The 12,910-nt window shown below is 39.2% G+C and overlaps 2 protein-coding genes across 3 annotated transcripts in view; one reads left to right on the top strand and one right to left on the bottom strand.

Annotated features, from left to right (window-relative positions):
* The window catches only part of LOC118745558 (glutamate receptor ionotropic, kainate 2-like), a 637,377-nt gene that overhangs the window by 100,698 nt on the left and 523,769 nt on the right, over nt 1-12,910 (bottom strand). The window lies entirely within an intron of this gene.
* On the top strand, nt 1,451-8,041 carry LOC118745559. The gene is made up of 2 exons (XM_036479034.1): nt 1,451-1,729; nt 6,708-8,041. The coding sequence occupies exons 1-2, from the start codon at nt 1,661-1,663 to the stop codon at nt 7,383-7,385; spliced, it is 747 nt and encodes a 248-aa protein (XP_036334927.1). The 5' UTR covers nt 1,451-1,660; the 3' UTR covers nt 7,386-8,041.

Raw genomic sequence — 12,910 nt, 5'->3', positions numbered from 1 at the left:
ATCTCTTCAACAACTGATGCTGCTGTATTATTTGCTTGAGGATTTTGCGGTAAGGATGAAACTTGTCCAGCTATTGGTGCTCCACCTTCTGCACCTTCAACGTCAACGGGTTGGGTGTTTAGCTTTCAGATGCCGCTTAAGGTTGCTTACGGAGCCACCTGATATACTCAATGTGCAGCTACAATATTTGCATTTGCCATTTTCATTGCCACTTTCCGTAAAATGTGACCACAAAACACTCGTTTTTCTTAAACTCATTTTAATGATTACAATAAATCTCTTGTTTGCTTTTGAACGGCTGTTTCATTCGAATTCCAATTGCACAATTATATTCACCGGGCGTAACCAGTGTTAACAAACGATAGTTGCATCAAATGTCACTATCGATTTGTATAGAATGAACGATTGAACAACGTTAACGTCGTTCACAAACAACATGGCCGTTCACGCTCACTGAACGACATTGATCAACACTGAACGAGTTAGTTCGTTCGTTCAGTGAACTGAATCGGTCAATTGAACTAGTTCGTTCGCGACCTACACAACTCTACTTTTTATTGAATTGTCTTTCAAAAAATAACGTTTAATAAAGAAATTCTTTTAAGAATATATTATGTGCATGTGCATGGGCTGAAATTTGTACAAAAATCGGCTCACACACATGTGCATGTGCTTAATAACAAACAGAACACACTTTTCTGTGAGTAGAGTTTGTTTTCCACTTATGCACACACATGTGTATGAGCAGTGAGTGCAAGTTGAATGTGTGCAAATACGAACCCTGGTATATAGAGAGCCGCTAGTTAGTAATTGCATAAGTTAAGAAACTGAAATTGAATGTTAAATAAGCACTTGAATTGTTACAATAGAAGTGACCGGTCGTGCTCAATATTAATTTGATACGCTTTTGCAGGCAACCACATAGATAAGTACGTGCTCATAAGTATAAACAACCTAGTCCGTGAATTAATATTCCTCGCGCTCCCGTACAAAAACCATCAGGGTTTAGAAACTAAAAAGGCTTTCGCCACAAATTAGTGACGATTTTTCATGGCGCCCGAGCAGGGACCTAGTGCGAAGTGTTTTAATTAACCTACATAAATTATACTTTTAATCGGAATTTGTATTATGCCAAAAATAAGAGAAACAAATACTCCTTGTGAATAAAAACAGAACGATTGCGTTATTATTTACGTGTATTAATTTCTGCAAATAAATACTAGCTGTTGTGAATTAGGAGCTCAAAAAAAAATAAAATAAAAAAGAACAAAGCTTATAGTTGCCTGCGCGGTCGGTAGCAATACAAAGTCGTCTCGCTTAATTTATATACACATAAACAAACACACACAAGTATACTAAAAACCAACAATAAACAGAAAGCAAGCAAATACAAACGGTGCAGTGCAAATAGACTGCAGTGACAGTGGGCCGTGGTGCATAAAGTACAATTAAAAAAAATAAATACAAATATACATATATTTCACATAAAAAAAGAAAAAGACATACATACTTACCGTTTGAGTGCTGCTATCAACGTATCTTGAATCCTGCATCCTATATACTCACCTGTGGAACCTTATTCCGAAACGACTGCCTAATTGTCGTTGTGAATTTCTGCTGTAGACTTAACCTGACCGCTACACCGTTGTACATCGCGAGAATGAACTGCAACTGTATTGTCTGCAAGAGGGAAGTGAAGGCTGGAAACAAACCGGTCCATGATAAACAGGTATTGAGTGCGAACAATTGAAGCATACGAAATATTTGGCTTTGTAATTGATTTGATTATTAAAATTACTGATACTCGTCTTACAAAGAATAAAAGCTTAAATTTTTGGCATTTCTTGTATCCATTTCAATTGCGCCAATTATATAGAGGTATACATATTGCTTGCAAAAATATACATCGTATATACATAAATACATATTTACATACTGCCTTTGAAGTGAAAGATACCTTGGGACAAGAAGTAGAAGTGCGCGTTTTATGTTTGAATAATTTTGCGAGTACTATTTTCGATTTGTATTGTTTCGTAAAATTTCAAAAAATTCCAAGCGTGATTTATAGGCTAAGGAGTCTATCGTAATACATACGATATTTTTCGCAAATTTAATTTTCGCTAATTTGCTACTGCAAAGTGAAAAATTAACAACCGTTGCAATTTCTTGGTGTTCGGCAATTGGCTTTCGATCTCGTTTTTCGTTGGTTCTGGTCAAGTTTCATGAAAAATCTTTTTCGGTTTAGTTTCCTAAAAAACTTCCAGAACTAATTTCCGAGCACAAAATTACTGTGCATAAAGGCAAAAGGTTATACTTCTGTTCGCAACCAAGACATCGGGACTCGATTTAAAAATGAGCCAAGTAGAAGAATTGAAGGTGTTTAAAAAGCAACGGTGAGTTCTGAAAAGAAACATAGTACGTATAAGAACGGGCCTTATCGAAAAAACCATGTCGTTAGATCCCATCGAATTAGAATGTAGACTTGAAATTTTAAATTCACACAGCGAAAAGCGAATGACGTGTCAATCAAGGATAGAAGAAATTGATGAGGAAGATTTGGCCCGTGGAGAATTGGAGGACATAGTGTAAGTTGTAGTGAAACGAAGTCCGTGATTAAGTCCATTCTCGCAAAAAATAAATCTTCTGTTGCCGAATCGTCATTTATTGCACCTCACAGCTCGCGACTCCCTAAGATGTCGCTGCCCAAATTTAAAGGGGAATATTCTGAATTTAAGAATTTCATGAGCTTGTTTGAGAGTTTAGTGCACAACGTTCCTACGATCCCGGATATCGAAATATTTAATCATTTAGTGTCATGTTTATCCGGTGAAGCATTGGGCACAGTGAAGTCCTTCCAAATGTCGGAAGAGAATTACCCAAAGGCGTTGGCCAGTTTGAAGAGAGTATATGACAATAAATGTCTTATATTTTTCAATACAGTTTCTAGACTCTTTGATCTTACTAAAATTCAAAAACCTTCTGCTTCATCTTTGCGATCGATAATCGACACAGTGTCCGCGGTGTATGACTCGCTTTTGTCTCTGGGTGATGACAAACATATTTCAAATGCGATGTTAATTCACATAGTCATGTCGAAGGTTGATCCCACTACTCGGTCAAAGTGGGAGGAGCAGCTGGACTATGGTAAATTGCCGCTTTGGGCTGAGTGTGAAGCTATGCTCAATAAGAGGTACCAGCATCTTTCTGCTGAAGAAGCTTCCTCATCCCAGACAAAAATTAATAATTCAGACACTCGACAGAAGACAAGGAATCAACAATTCGAAAGATCGAAGGCAGCATTTATCGCAACAAACTCTAAAGAGCCAACTTGCCTGCACTGTGGTTCAAAGGACCATTTCATTATATCTTGCCCAAAATTCCAAGAGTTGACTGCTCTTCAGAGATTCGAATACGCGAAATCGGTTTCCTTGTGCATAAATTGCTTGCGCAAGGGACATACTGTCTCAAGGTGCAAATCAGATCGCTTTCGTGTGTGCAATCGGTCACACCATACTATGCTGCACCAATACCCGATCTCCTTTGAGACTGAGCTTCAACCTCCGACGACACAGGCGATGCATACTAGCAGTGTGCCAGATCGCGTCATGCTAGCAACAGCCGAAGTGTACGTAAAGTGCTGCTCTGGTAGTTATGTGTCAGCTCGTGCTCTGCTTGACTCTGGGTCCCAAGTCAACTTTATGACCGAGGAGCTGGCACAAAAATTGCGAATTCGAAGAGAGAAGTCGACCCTGAATGTAATTGGAATTGGCAATTCGAATAATAAGGTCCAAAGCAAATTAACAACTTTCGTAAAATCGAGGGTTAATAATTTTGAATTTTCAACAGATTTTTGGGTAATGCGTTCGATATCAGCCAATCACCCAGATCACACAGTGAACACAAATGGCTGGAAAATCCCACAAAATATCGAACTGGCTGACCCAAACTTTTTTAAATGTCAAAAAATCGACATATTATTGGGAGCTGAAGCGTTCTTTGATCTGTTAACAGTGGGTCAGATCAAAACCAGACCAAGGCAGCCAACGCTGCAAAAAACATTATTGGGCTGGATAATATCGGGTAAATATGCCTCAAGTCAAAGCTCCAGTGCACAAGTAAAGAGCACATTATGCCAAGCCGAGGAAAATATGGAAAATATCGATGCCACCGTCCAGAAATTATGGGCGCTGGAAGAACTACCCTCGGAGGCAAACGTCAAAAGGCTAACTCCCGAACAAGCTGAATGCGAGCAGCTATTTTCAAAACCCACGGTTGTTTTACCTGATGGAAGGCTTCAAGTCAGACTGCCTTTTAGAAATGATCGTATGTTACTTGGTCATTCGTATGAAACCGCAGCTCGGCGATTTCAGGCGCTGGAGAGAAGGACACTGAAAGATCCAGAACTTCGCACGATGTATTTGGACTTCATGAAAGAGTATCTAGAATTGGGCCACATGAGTCCCACAAACAACAAAATCCCGCGTGAGCCGCATTATTTCATTCCGCATCAGTGTGTGTTAAGACCGCAAAGCACGACTACTAAGTTGCGCGTAGCTTTTGACGCTTCAAGCCGTACATCAACACAAGTTGCGTTGAATGACATCTTGATGGTCGGACCGACAGTTCAAGAAGAGCTTTTTTCGACACTCCTTCGCTTCCGATTGCACAAATATGCCATTACTGCCGACGTTACAAAGATGTATCGACAGATTTCAGTGCACTAAGATGATAGGAACTTCCAGCTCATAGTGTGGAGACCAGAGCCATCAGAACATTTGCAGGTCTTTCGTTTGAATACCGTGACTTACGGCACTGCGCCTGCACCATTTCTCGCCACACGGTGTCTTCAAATGCTAAGCGACATGAATCTACCGAAATATCCACTCGGTGCCAAAATCATTGGACATGATTTTTATGTCGACGACCTGCTGACAGGATCCGACGATTTGAAATCCCTCATTCAAATTCAAACTGAGGTGAACAAAATTCTAGAATCGGCAGGCCTCAAACTAACAAAGTGGTTTTCCAATCACCCCAACCGGTCGAACAGCGAGAGTCATGAGAAATTATTGCAGCTCAGCGACACAGACTCTAGGAAAACGCTGGGGATTCACTGGCAGCCGAAAGATGACAGTTTTCGCTTCATTCTGGAAGACAACTTAAGGAAGTTGCGAGCAACCAAACGAAACATTTTATCGGTTTCTGCTCGCCTCTTCGACCCTCTGGGTTTATTAGCCCCGCTAGTTACCAAAGCAAAAATCTTGCTGCAAGAGCTTTGGATTCAAAAGCTAAATTGGGATGAGTAGATTCCATTGCGCCTCGACACTAGCTGGCAAAACTTTAAAGTAAACCTACTGCAGCTTGCATCAATCAGCATTCCTCGGTATGTAAATACTGAGTAGAGTGCCAGCTGCCAAATTCATGGCTTTTCCGACGCCTCAATAAGAGCGTACGGCTGCTGCGTTTATATATGTAGCCAAACCGCTAGTGGTACGAAATGTACGCTGCTTACCGCAAAGTCTAGAGTAGCTCTGCTGAAGACAAAATCTCTTCCGCGTTTAGAGCTCTCGGCAGCACATCTTCTGGCCAAATTATGGTCAAGAATTTCGCCAATGTTGAGTCGACCGATAGAAAAAGTTAGTTTCTGGACAGATTCCGAAATAGTTTTGCACTGGATCAAAACGCATCCATCTGCGCTGCAAACTTTCGTCGCAAATATAGTGTCCGAAATCCAAGAGTGTACCCAGAATGCATCATGGCGACATGTGCCAACAAAACAAAACCCAGCGGATCAAGTGTCTCGGGGTTGTAACGTGGACGAATTAAATACATCAATATGGTTTTCCGGTCCGCAGTTCCTCCTTGAAGACCCTGCTTTATGGCCACAAAATGTCAATTTTAACCTCTCTTCAGAGCACCAAGCATTTCAAAAGAAAAAGAACGCAATTACGTTAAGTGCAATTGAGGCCACAACAAATCCGCTTCTGCTTCGAATATTCGCTTACGTACTAAGATGGCCTCGAAAAACTAGAGATCGGAAGTTAGAATTTGAAGTTGTACCCACAGCAAAGGAATTACAGCTTAGTTTCCTTAAAATTGTCGAAATAGTTCAACAGTATGAATATAGCGAAGAAATTGACAAATTATCGAAAAGTATCGCACTTCCTTCTAGCTTGCAGAAATTATCTCCCTTTCTGCATGAATACTCTCAATCAACGTTATCGTTTAAACTGATTCGAATAGGTGGCCGTTTACTGAACGTGCCCATTCCCTATGATGCCAAATTTCCTCTGCTATTAAGCAAAGGTTCGCACTTTGTGAAAGCATATCTCCGGTTCCTACATGTTTGCAATCACCATGCCGGGCCCAAAGGCACTAGTAGCGCTTCTACGAGAAAAAATATGGTTAGTAAATGCACGAGAAGCCTGTAGTCGAACTGTTAGAGATTGCATTCACTGTTTCCATTATAAGCCGAAACTGCAAAGTCAGATCATGGGCAATCTACCCGCCGATAGGCTACGAGCCCAACGACCATTTATGATATGCGGTGTAGATTATTGCGGGCCCATACATATTACGTTGAAAATTCGCGGTCGACCACCCGTGAAAATGTACATTGCCATTTTCGTTTGTTTCGCTTCAAAGGCAGTACACTTAGAACTTGTATCCGACTTAACTGCTGATAAATTCATTCTCGCCCTAAAAAGGTTCATTGGACGCCGGGGGATACCAGCCACGATACATTGCGGCAACGCGACGAACTTCGTCGGAGCGGAGTGGAAGCTGAGATAGCTGCTGGAGGCCTTTCTGAATCAGAAGCCGGAGATTCTCCAGTTCGCCGCCGACGAAGGGTTCACGTTCGCCTTCATACCTCCGAGGGCGTCCCACTTCAGCGGGCTGTGGGAGGCAGCGGTGAAATCGGCGAAACACCTACTGGTGCGCGCCGCAGGCAACGCGCTGCTAACCGGCGAAGAAGCTGCAACCCTGCTCGTCGAAATCGAGGCAGTGCTCAATTCGCGACCGCTCGCACCGCTCAGCAGCAACCCCAACGACGGCGAAGCGCTAATGACGGCGCACTTACTTATCGGATGCCCCCTGCGAGCCTTGCCTCCGGAGAAAGTGCCCGACAGCCCCAACCGCTGCTTAGAGAGATGGCGGCTTGTTTGCTTTCTCAAGCAACAATTTTGGCGCGCGTGGTCGAAGTGCTACCTTATGGAGCTCCAGCAGCGCAACAAGTGGGCGAAACTGCAGCCCAACGTCGAGCCAGGCCAACTCGCCGTCGTCCACGAGGACAACCTGCCACCGCAGCAGTGGGTGTTGGGCCGAATCATGGCAACAATACCCGGCGCAGACGCCAAGGTGCGCGTCGCCGACATCGAAACTAAGTCTGGGATTATACGACGCCCCATTCATAAACTAGCCGTTTTACCAATAAACGAAGATTGGAGGAGATTAGGTCCCTTCAAGGTGGCCGGTGTTGAAGCAGATGAGCAGGCATTTGAATTTAGTAGTTTTATTAACAAATGAAATTTTGAAGTACGCATACATTGTTGAGATTCTTTTAATTGTCATAATGACATGAATATATATACTTAAATCTACATGCACTAATGTATATACAAATTTACCTTTCCGTTTTTTCGTTCACTTACCTTCCTTCTCGTTCGTTTACTTACCCTTTACACTTGTATACTTACCTTGCCTACTTCTATTTTCGTTATATACTTACCGCTTCATACTTACCTATTTACCTACATATTACTGTTCTTTCGTTCTCCTCTTCTCCTTAATATAAGCCGCTAGCCAATAAGTATATAGAGAGCCGCTAGTTGGTGACTGCATAGGCTAAGAAACTGAAATTGAATGTTAAATAAACACTTGAATTGTTACAATAGAAGTGACCGGTCGTGCTCAATATTAATTTGACACGCTTTGAAGGCAACTACCTAGATAAGTTCGTGCTCACAAGTATAAACAACCTAGTCCGTGAATTAATATTCTTCGCGCTCCCGTACAAAAACCATCAGGGTTTAGAAACTAAAAAGGCTTTCGTCACAAATTAGTGACGATTTTTCAAATACCGCACCATAAATTTATTTTGTACCGGTCCTGCGAACGATCTACTCTCATTTCGTGAGGATTGTCTATCTGCCAACTGTGAAGGTTATGTAAATTAAAATAACCATCACGTTTGAATGATGATTCATCGCTCCAAATTATTTTATTAAAAAAGTTGGGGTCTGATGCATGCATTCGCAACATTTCACGGCAAAATCTAACCCTCGACAGGTAATCTCTTTCCTGTAGAGCCTGAACACGTTGAATGTGGTAGGGATGAAATCGATGGTATTTTAAAGCTTTGTGAACTGTAGTTTTTGGTATTCCCGTCCGTCTTTCCATCATTCTCACTGAAGTCGATGGACCTAGTTCCACTTCCTCTAACACAGCTTCAACATCTACCGTTGCAGGACGTCCTGTTTCGCCGCCACGCCTTCCAGGTATGCGACCTTAAAAAAGTGAAAAATGATAGTTAACAAGCAAGCAAACAAGAAAGATGTAAAAATCACTTACCTTCATATATTTCTCTATGGGTCCGGGGGAATACTTCACGACCCGGATGTCGGCGATTGGGGTATCGCTCTGCATAGAGTCTTTGAGCAGCTCTGGCATTACAGCAAGCTTTACCGTAAATTAGGTGAATATCCGCATATTCATGCGACGTATACTGCGTGTTCTCTGTCATAATATTAATAACACAATGTTCGAAGGGTCCAATTTCACAAAATCCACAGTAACACAAAATAATGTCAGGGGCAGGTAATAATGTACCTTTGTACTATTTAGCATGTCATTTGACGGTAACAAGAGCAAATTCAATTTAAGCGAAGCGCACATTAGCGCGATTCCATCGTTGCGAATACGTTGCGAATTCGGCTGTTAACTTCGAATCCGCAAACGTGCGCACACTTGAGCGATTTTTTCGCGTCGATTTCCGGTGTACAATTCACTCAATTTTCCCTTTATTTCGTGTATTTTCGCACTCGGCGTGCCCAAATCGTACAAAATACTATTATTACGAACGTTTTTATTAGTTTTTGTACATTACACGTTTTTTTTTATTTGCCTTTATTGCTGTGACACCTTTCTTCTTCTTCTTTGACGCCTTCAAAACGCTGCAAGCCGCGTTTCGAACGCGTCAATAGAGAGGAACATTGAATGTTCGAAAAATTCGCAGCGACGGAATCGTGCAAGTGTGCGCTAGCGCATTAAAATGTATGGGTAGCATTGTTGTAATTTTTGGGCTTGCGGATTCGCAACGACAGAATCGCGCCAATGTGCGCTTCGCTTTAAATCTATTAAATACATTCTAGCGTGTCTCAGTCCTTTGCCCACGAAAGCGGCTATAACTTTTTTTTCTATTCGAAACAGTAACGCTACGCGCACACTGCAGCCGTCATCGGCCGAATTGTTACTCGCATGTTCCGTATATGCACCATCATCGTGAATCAATACAACACAACATATTGTGCGGTAACGAAACTGTTTTTCGTATCGATACTAAAGTGTGTTGCGTGTGTATGTACGTACATGCATGCATGATTCGTGTGAAGTACAAGTGCTTGATTGTATCAAATTGTTCGAATCGATACAAACCCTGCAGTGAAACCCCAAACTAAAGAGCAAAAATACTAGTTTCCAACTAGAATTTCCTGACTGAAACCGAACTAGTAGGAAAATGACCAGACTTGTACCAAGTACAAAACGATTTTTTCATGCCCTGTTTTATTTGACCTCGACAGTTTAATACAATAGAGAACACAAAATATTATAACTCTTTTGAGTGTATAGGAAACCGTTAAAGCGAGTACGTACTCACAATTATACCATACCTGTTAAATAATGATAAATATTCATAATGATTAATTAAATAATTAAAGCATGTGTTTTTGGATAACCGTTTAATGATTAAATACCGATATTAGCACCTTTTTGATGATTAATAATTAATTACTTAAACAAAAAATTTTAATTAATTCGTTAATTTTAATTACATCATTATTATGTTATTTTTGATCATTTTCAATTATGTTTGACTTTTTTTACTTACACGATTTATATAGCTATTTGATTAATTTCAATTATCAATCGACAAGCCAATGTAGAGACAAGAATTAAGAATATTTAATCCCTGCTTTAATTATTTATTACTTTTAAAAATTTTTAAAACGAAACTACTGAAATAGTTAATGAATTAAATTTATTTTCATTAAAACTTTTATTTTTATTTTAGTTCACTCAAAAATTAAATAAAGTATTCGCTTTATTTTTAACTAAAATGTTTTCTTTTCCATATTCAATATTATTAAAAAAGATAAAAATGTAGTATTTATTGTACCTGAAAGCTTTTACTTTTTATAATATTTAATGAAAAATGCATTTAAATTTATGTTCGAAAGTGTGAAATATTTATGTATTTATTTTTCCTTTTAATTAGCACTCAAAAAATGTAACACTAATTATTGGCAAATCTAAGGCTGCTAAATAAAAATGTGTAATATATTAAAGTGTACTTAATCAAAAGTTTTTTATTGTATATTCATGAATTCATTTTATTTTTTTTACTTCCAAAGTAGAGGTTTTGGGCCATAATTTGACTACTACTTTTCTGTCTATTTTGAACTAGTATGAGACTGGTATATTTCTGGCCGAAATCTAAGAATTGCCATCTCGTAGGACATCCCCATGTTAAAAATACCAGTTGATTGCATGGAAAAAAGATAGTTGGCTGACTAGTTGGGCGTGCGGTTCATACTAGTTGTGAGGTAGTTTACAATTAGTACATTTGACTACAGGGAAATTATGTTGCGTGTATACATATGTATATATGTACATGTATGTTATGTTATGTTAATAACACAATGTTCGAAGGGTCCAATTTCACAAAATCCACAGTAACACAAAATAATGTCAGAAGCAAGTAACCTTTGTGTACCTTTGTACTATTTAGCATGTCATTTGACGGTAACAAGAGCAAATTCAATTTAAATCTATTAAATACATTCTAGCGTGTCTCAGTCCTTTACCCACAAAAGCGGCTATAACTTTTTTTTCTATTCAAAACAGTAAGTGTGGCACCTTTCTGAAATCTTTATTAAATGAGCAATTTTTTTATGTAATGTAAAGTTATAGCTCAGTGCATTTTTTTTCACCCGAGATAGTCAAAGTTGGGGAAGAAAATATCAAAAAGTTAAAAATCCAGAAATAGTCCTAATTTTATGATGGTTCCTTAATATATTTTAACTACATTGCATTTGAGTATGGAGAGGCAACTATCTGGAAGTATTTTATTATTACAACGCTTTTATCAACTTGCAATGTTGTGTTCCAGAAACTTTCAATGTTGTGGATCCAGAAGCTTTCAATGTTGTGTTTCCGGCACCAAAGCAAAGCTTTGAAAAGCTCCTATAAAAAAGCATAGTGAATAGGGCGAGGTAGATGACATCTAGATGTCGCCCTATGTACTACGTTTGCTACACCGGAAATAGACGACACGCCATTTCTTTAAATAAAATTAGTTTGCCTATTGTCAATTAAATCGAATGCTTTGTAAGTGAAGTGACTTGTGGACCACTTGAGGTATAAGTGGACCAGTTGGTAATCACTTTGGGCCCAGTTGGTAACTAGTTCGTGGGACCAGTTGGTAAACAGTCGGGGACCAGTCCGGGAACCAGTTGGGAACCAGTTTGGGGCTAGTCCGAAACTATTTACCTTCGGCCCAGTTGGGGACCAGTTGGTCTTTTTAAGCTCCTGTGGCCGTTTTAAGGGTAATTCTTGGGCTCCTGCACTGCCGCTCGGGGTTTCTGCCTTCTACGGTGGTAATTTTGGGCCGGGTTGCCTGTTTTGGCGGATTGTTGTGCTGTGTGCCGCGTATTACGTGTACCGGGTACCACTTTCTCGAGCGAATTGCTCTGGGGAACCTGTTGTGTGAGTTGCTGGCTTTTTGGATAGACTTTGAGGAGGGTTTATACACGCATATCGGCGAAAATAGACGACACGCCATTTCTTTAAATAAAATTAATTGGTGCTCGTTTGTATGTACATACATATGTAAATGCATGTGTGTGCACCTTTCTATTAATATCGTTGAATTATTTTAATATCTATTGCAAAATTTTATTCAGACAGGACTAAAAAGTAGAAAATAAATAATATAAAAAAAACTTTTTAATATACAACGCTTTTATAAATGGACTAAAAAGTAGAAAATAATAGTTCTCAGTCCCATAGAATTTGTTTTGATAACTTTTGATTTTGAAATTTTAGCAAAAGTCATTATAAACAATCTATGAAATTGAAAATGAAAAGCGTGGGGCGCATGTAATACACTTGAATTGATATGAAAAGTAATATATGTATGTATGTATGTATGTGGGTATATGAATAACGACCGCTTAAAATCGATTTCAAAGTTCTACTTTCGCTGTAGAAATTTTAGGTCTACGTTATGTAGTTTGACTATTGTCAATTAAATCGAATGCTTTGTATTGCATGCGCTCCACGTTTTTCATTTTCAATTTCATAGATTGTTTATAATGACTTTTGCTAAAATTTCAAAATCAAAAGTTATCAAAACAAATTCTATGGGACTGAGAAGTATTATTTTCTACTTTTTAGTCCATTTATAAAAGCGTTGTATATTAAAAAGTTTTTTTTATATTATTTATTACATAAAAAATTTACTAAGTATTGCCCGGTTTGTAGTTGCAGTTAAAGATGACACATGAAAATGCACGATTTTTTTTTAATTCGAAAAAATGTAAATATTTCAAAAACGGTGACACTTTAACCTGAAAATTTTTTGTTTATCAGGCAGCTCACCCCCCCACCTACCTTCCCCTAAAGTTTGGCA

This window comes from Rhagoletis pomonella, unplaced genomic scaffold, assembly GCF_013731165.1.
Source record: "Rhagoletis pomonella isolate Grant_MI unplaced genomic scaffold, Rhpom_1.0 Rhpom_scaffold_00009, whole genome shotgun sequence".
Classification (NCBI taxonomy): domain Eukaryota; kingdom Metazoa; phylum Arthropoda; class Insecta; order Diptera; family Tephritidae; genus Rhagoletis; species Rhagoletis pomonella.
Note: the sequence above shows the minus strand (reverse complement) of the source record. Positions and strands in the feature narration are given on the sequence as shown.

Bases quoted from the DNA above. Each gene is read 5' to 3' on its own strand.
- LOC118745559 (XM_036479034.1), top strand. From the start codon at position 1,661: ATGAACTGCAACTGTATTGTCTGCAAGAGGGAAGTGAAGGCTGGAAAC. The intron at 1,730-6,707 runs GTATTGAGTGCG...CGCCCTAAAAAG, and splicing joins AACCGGTCCATGATAAACAG to GTTCATTGGACGCCGGGGGA.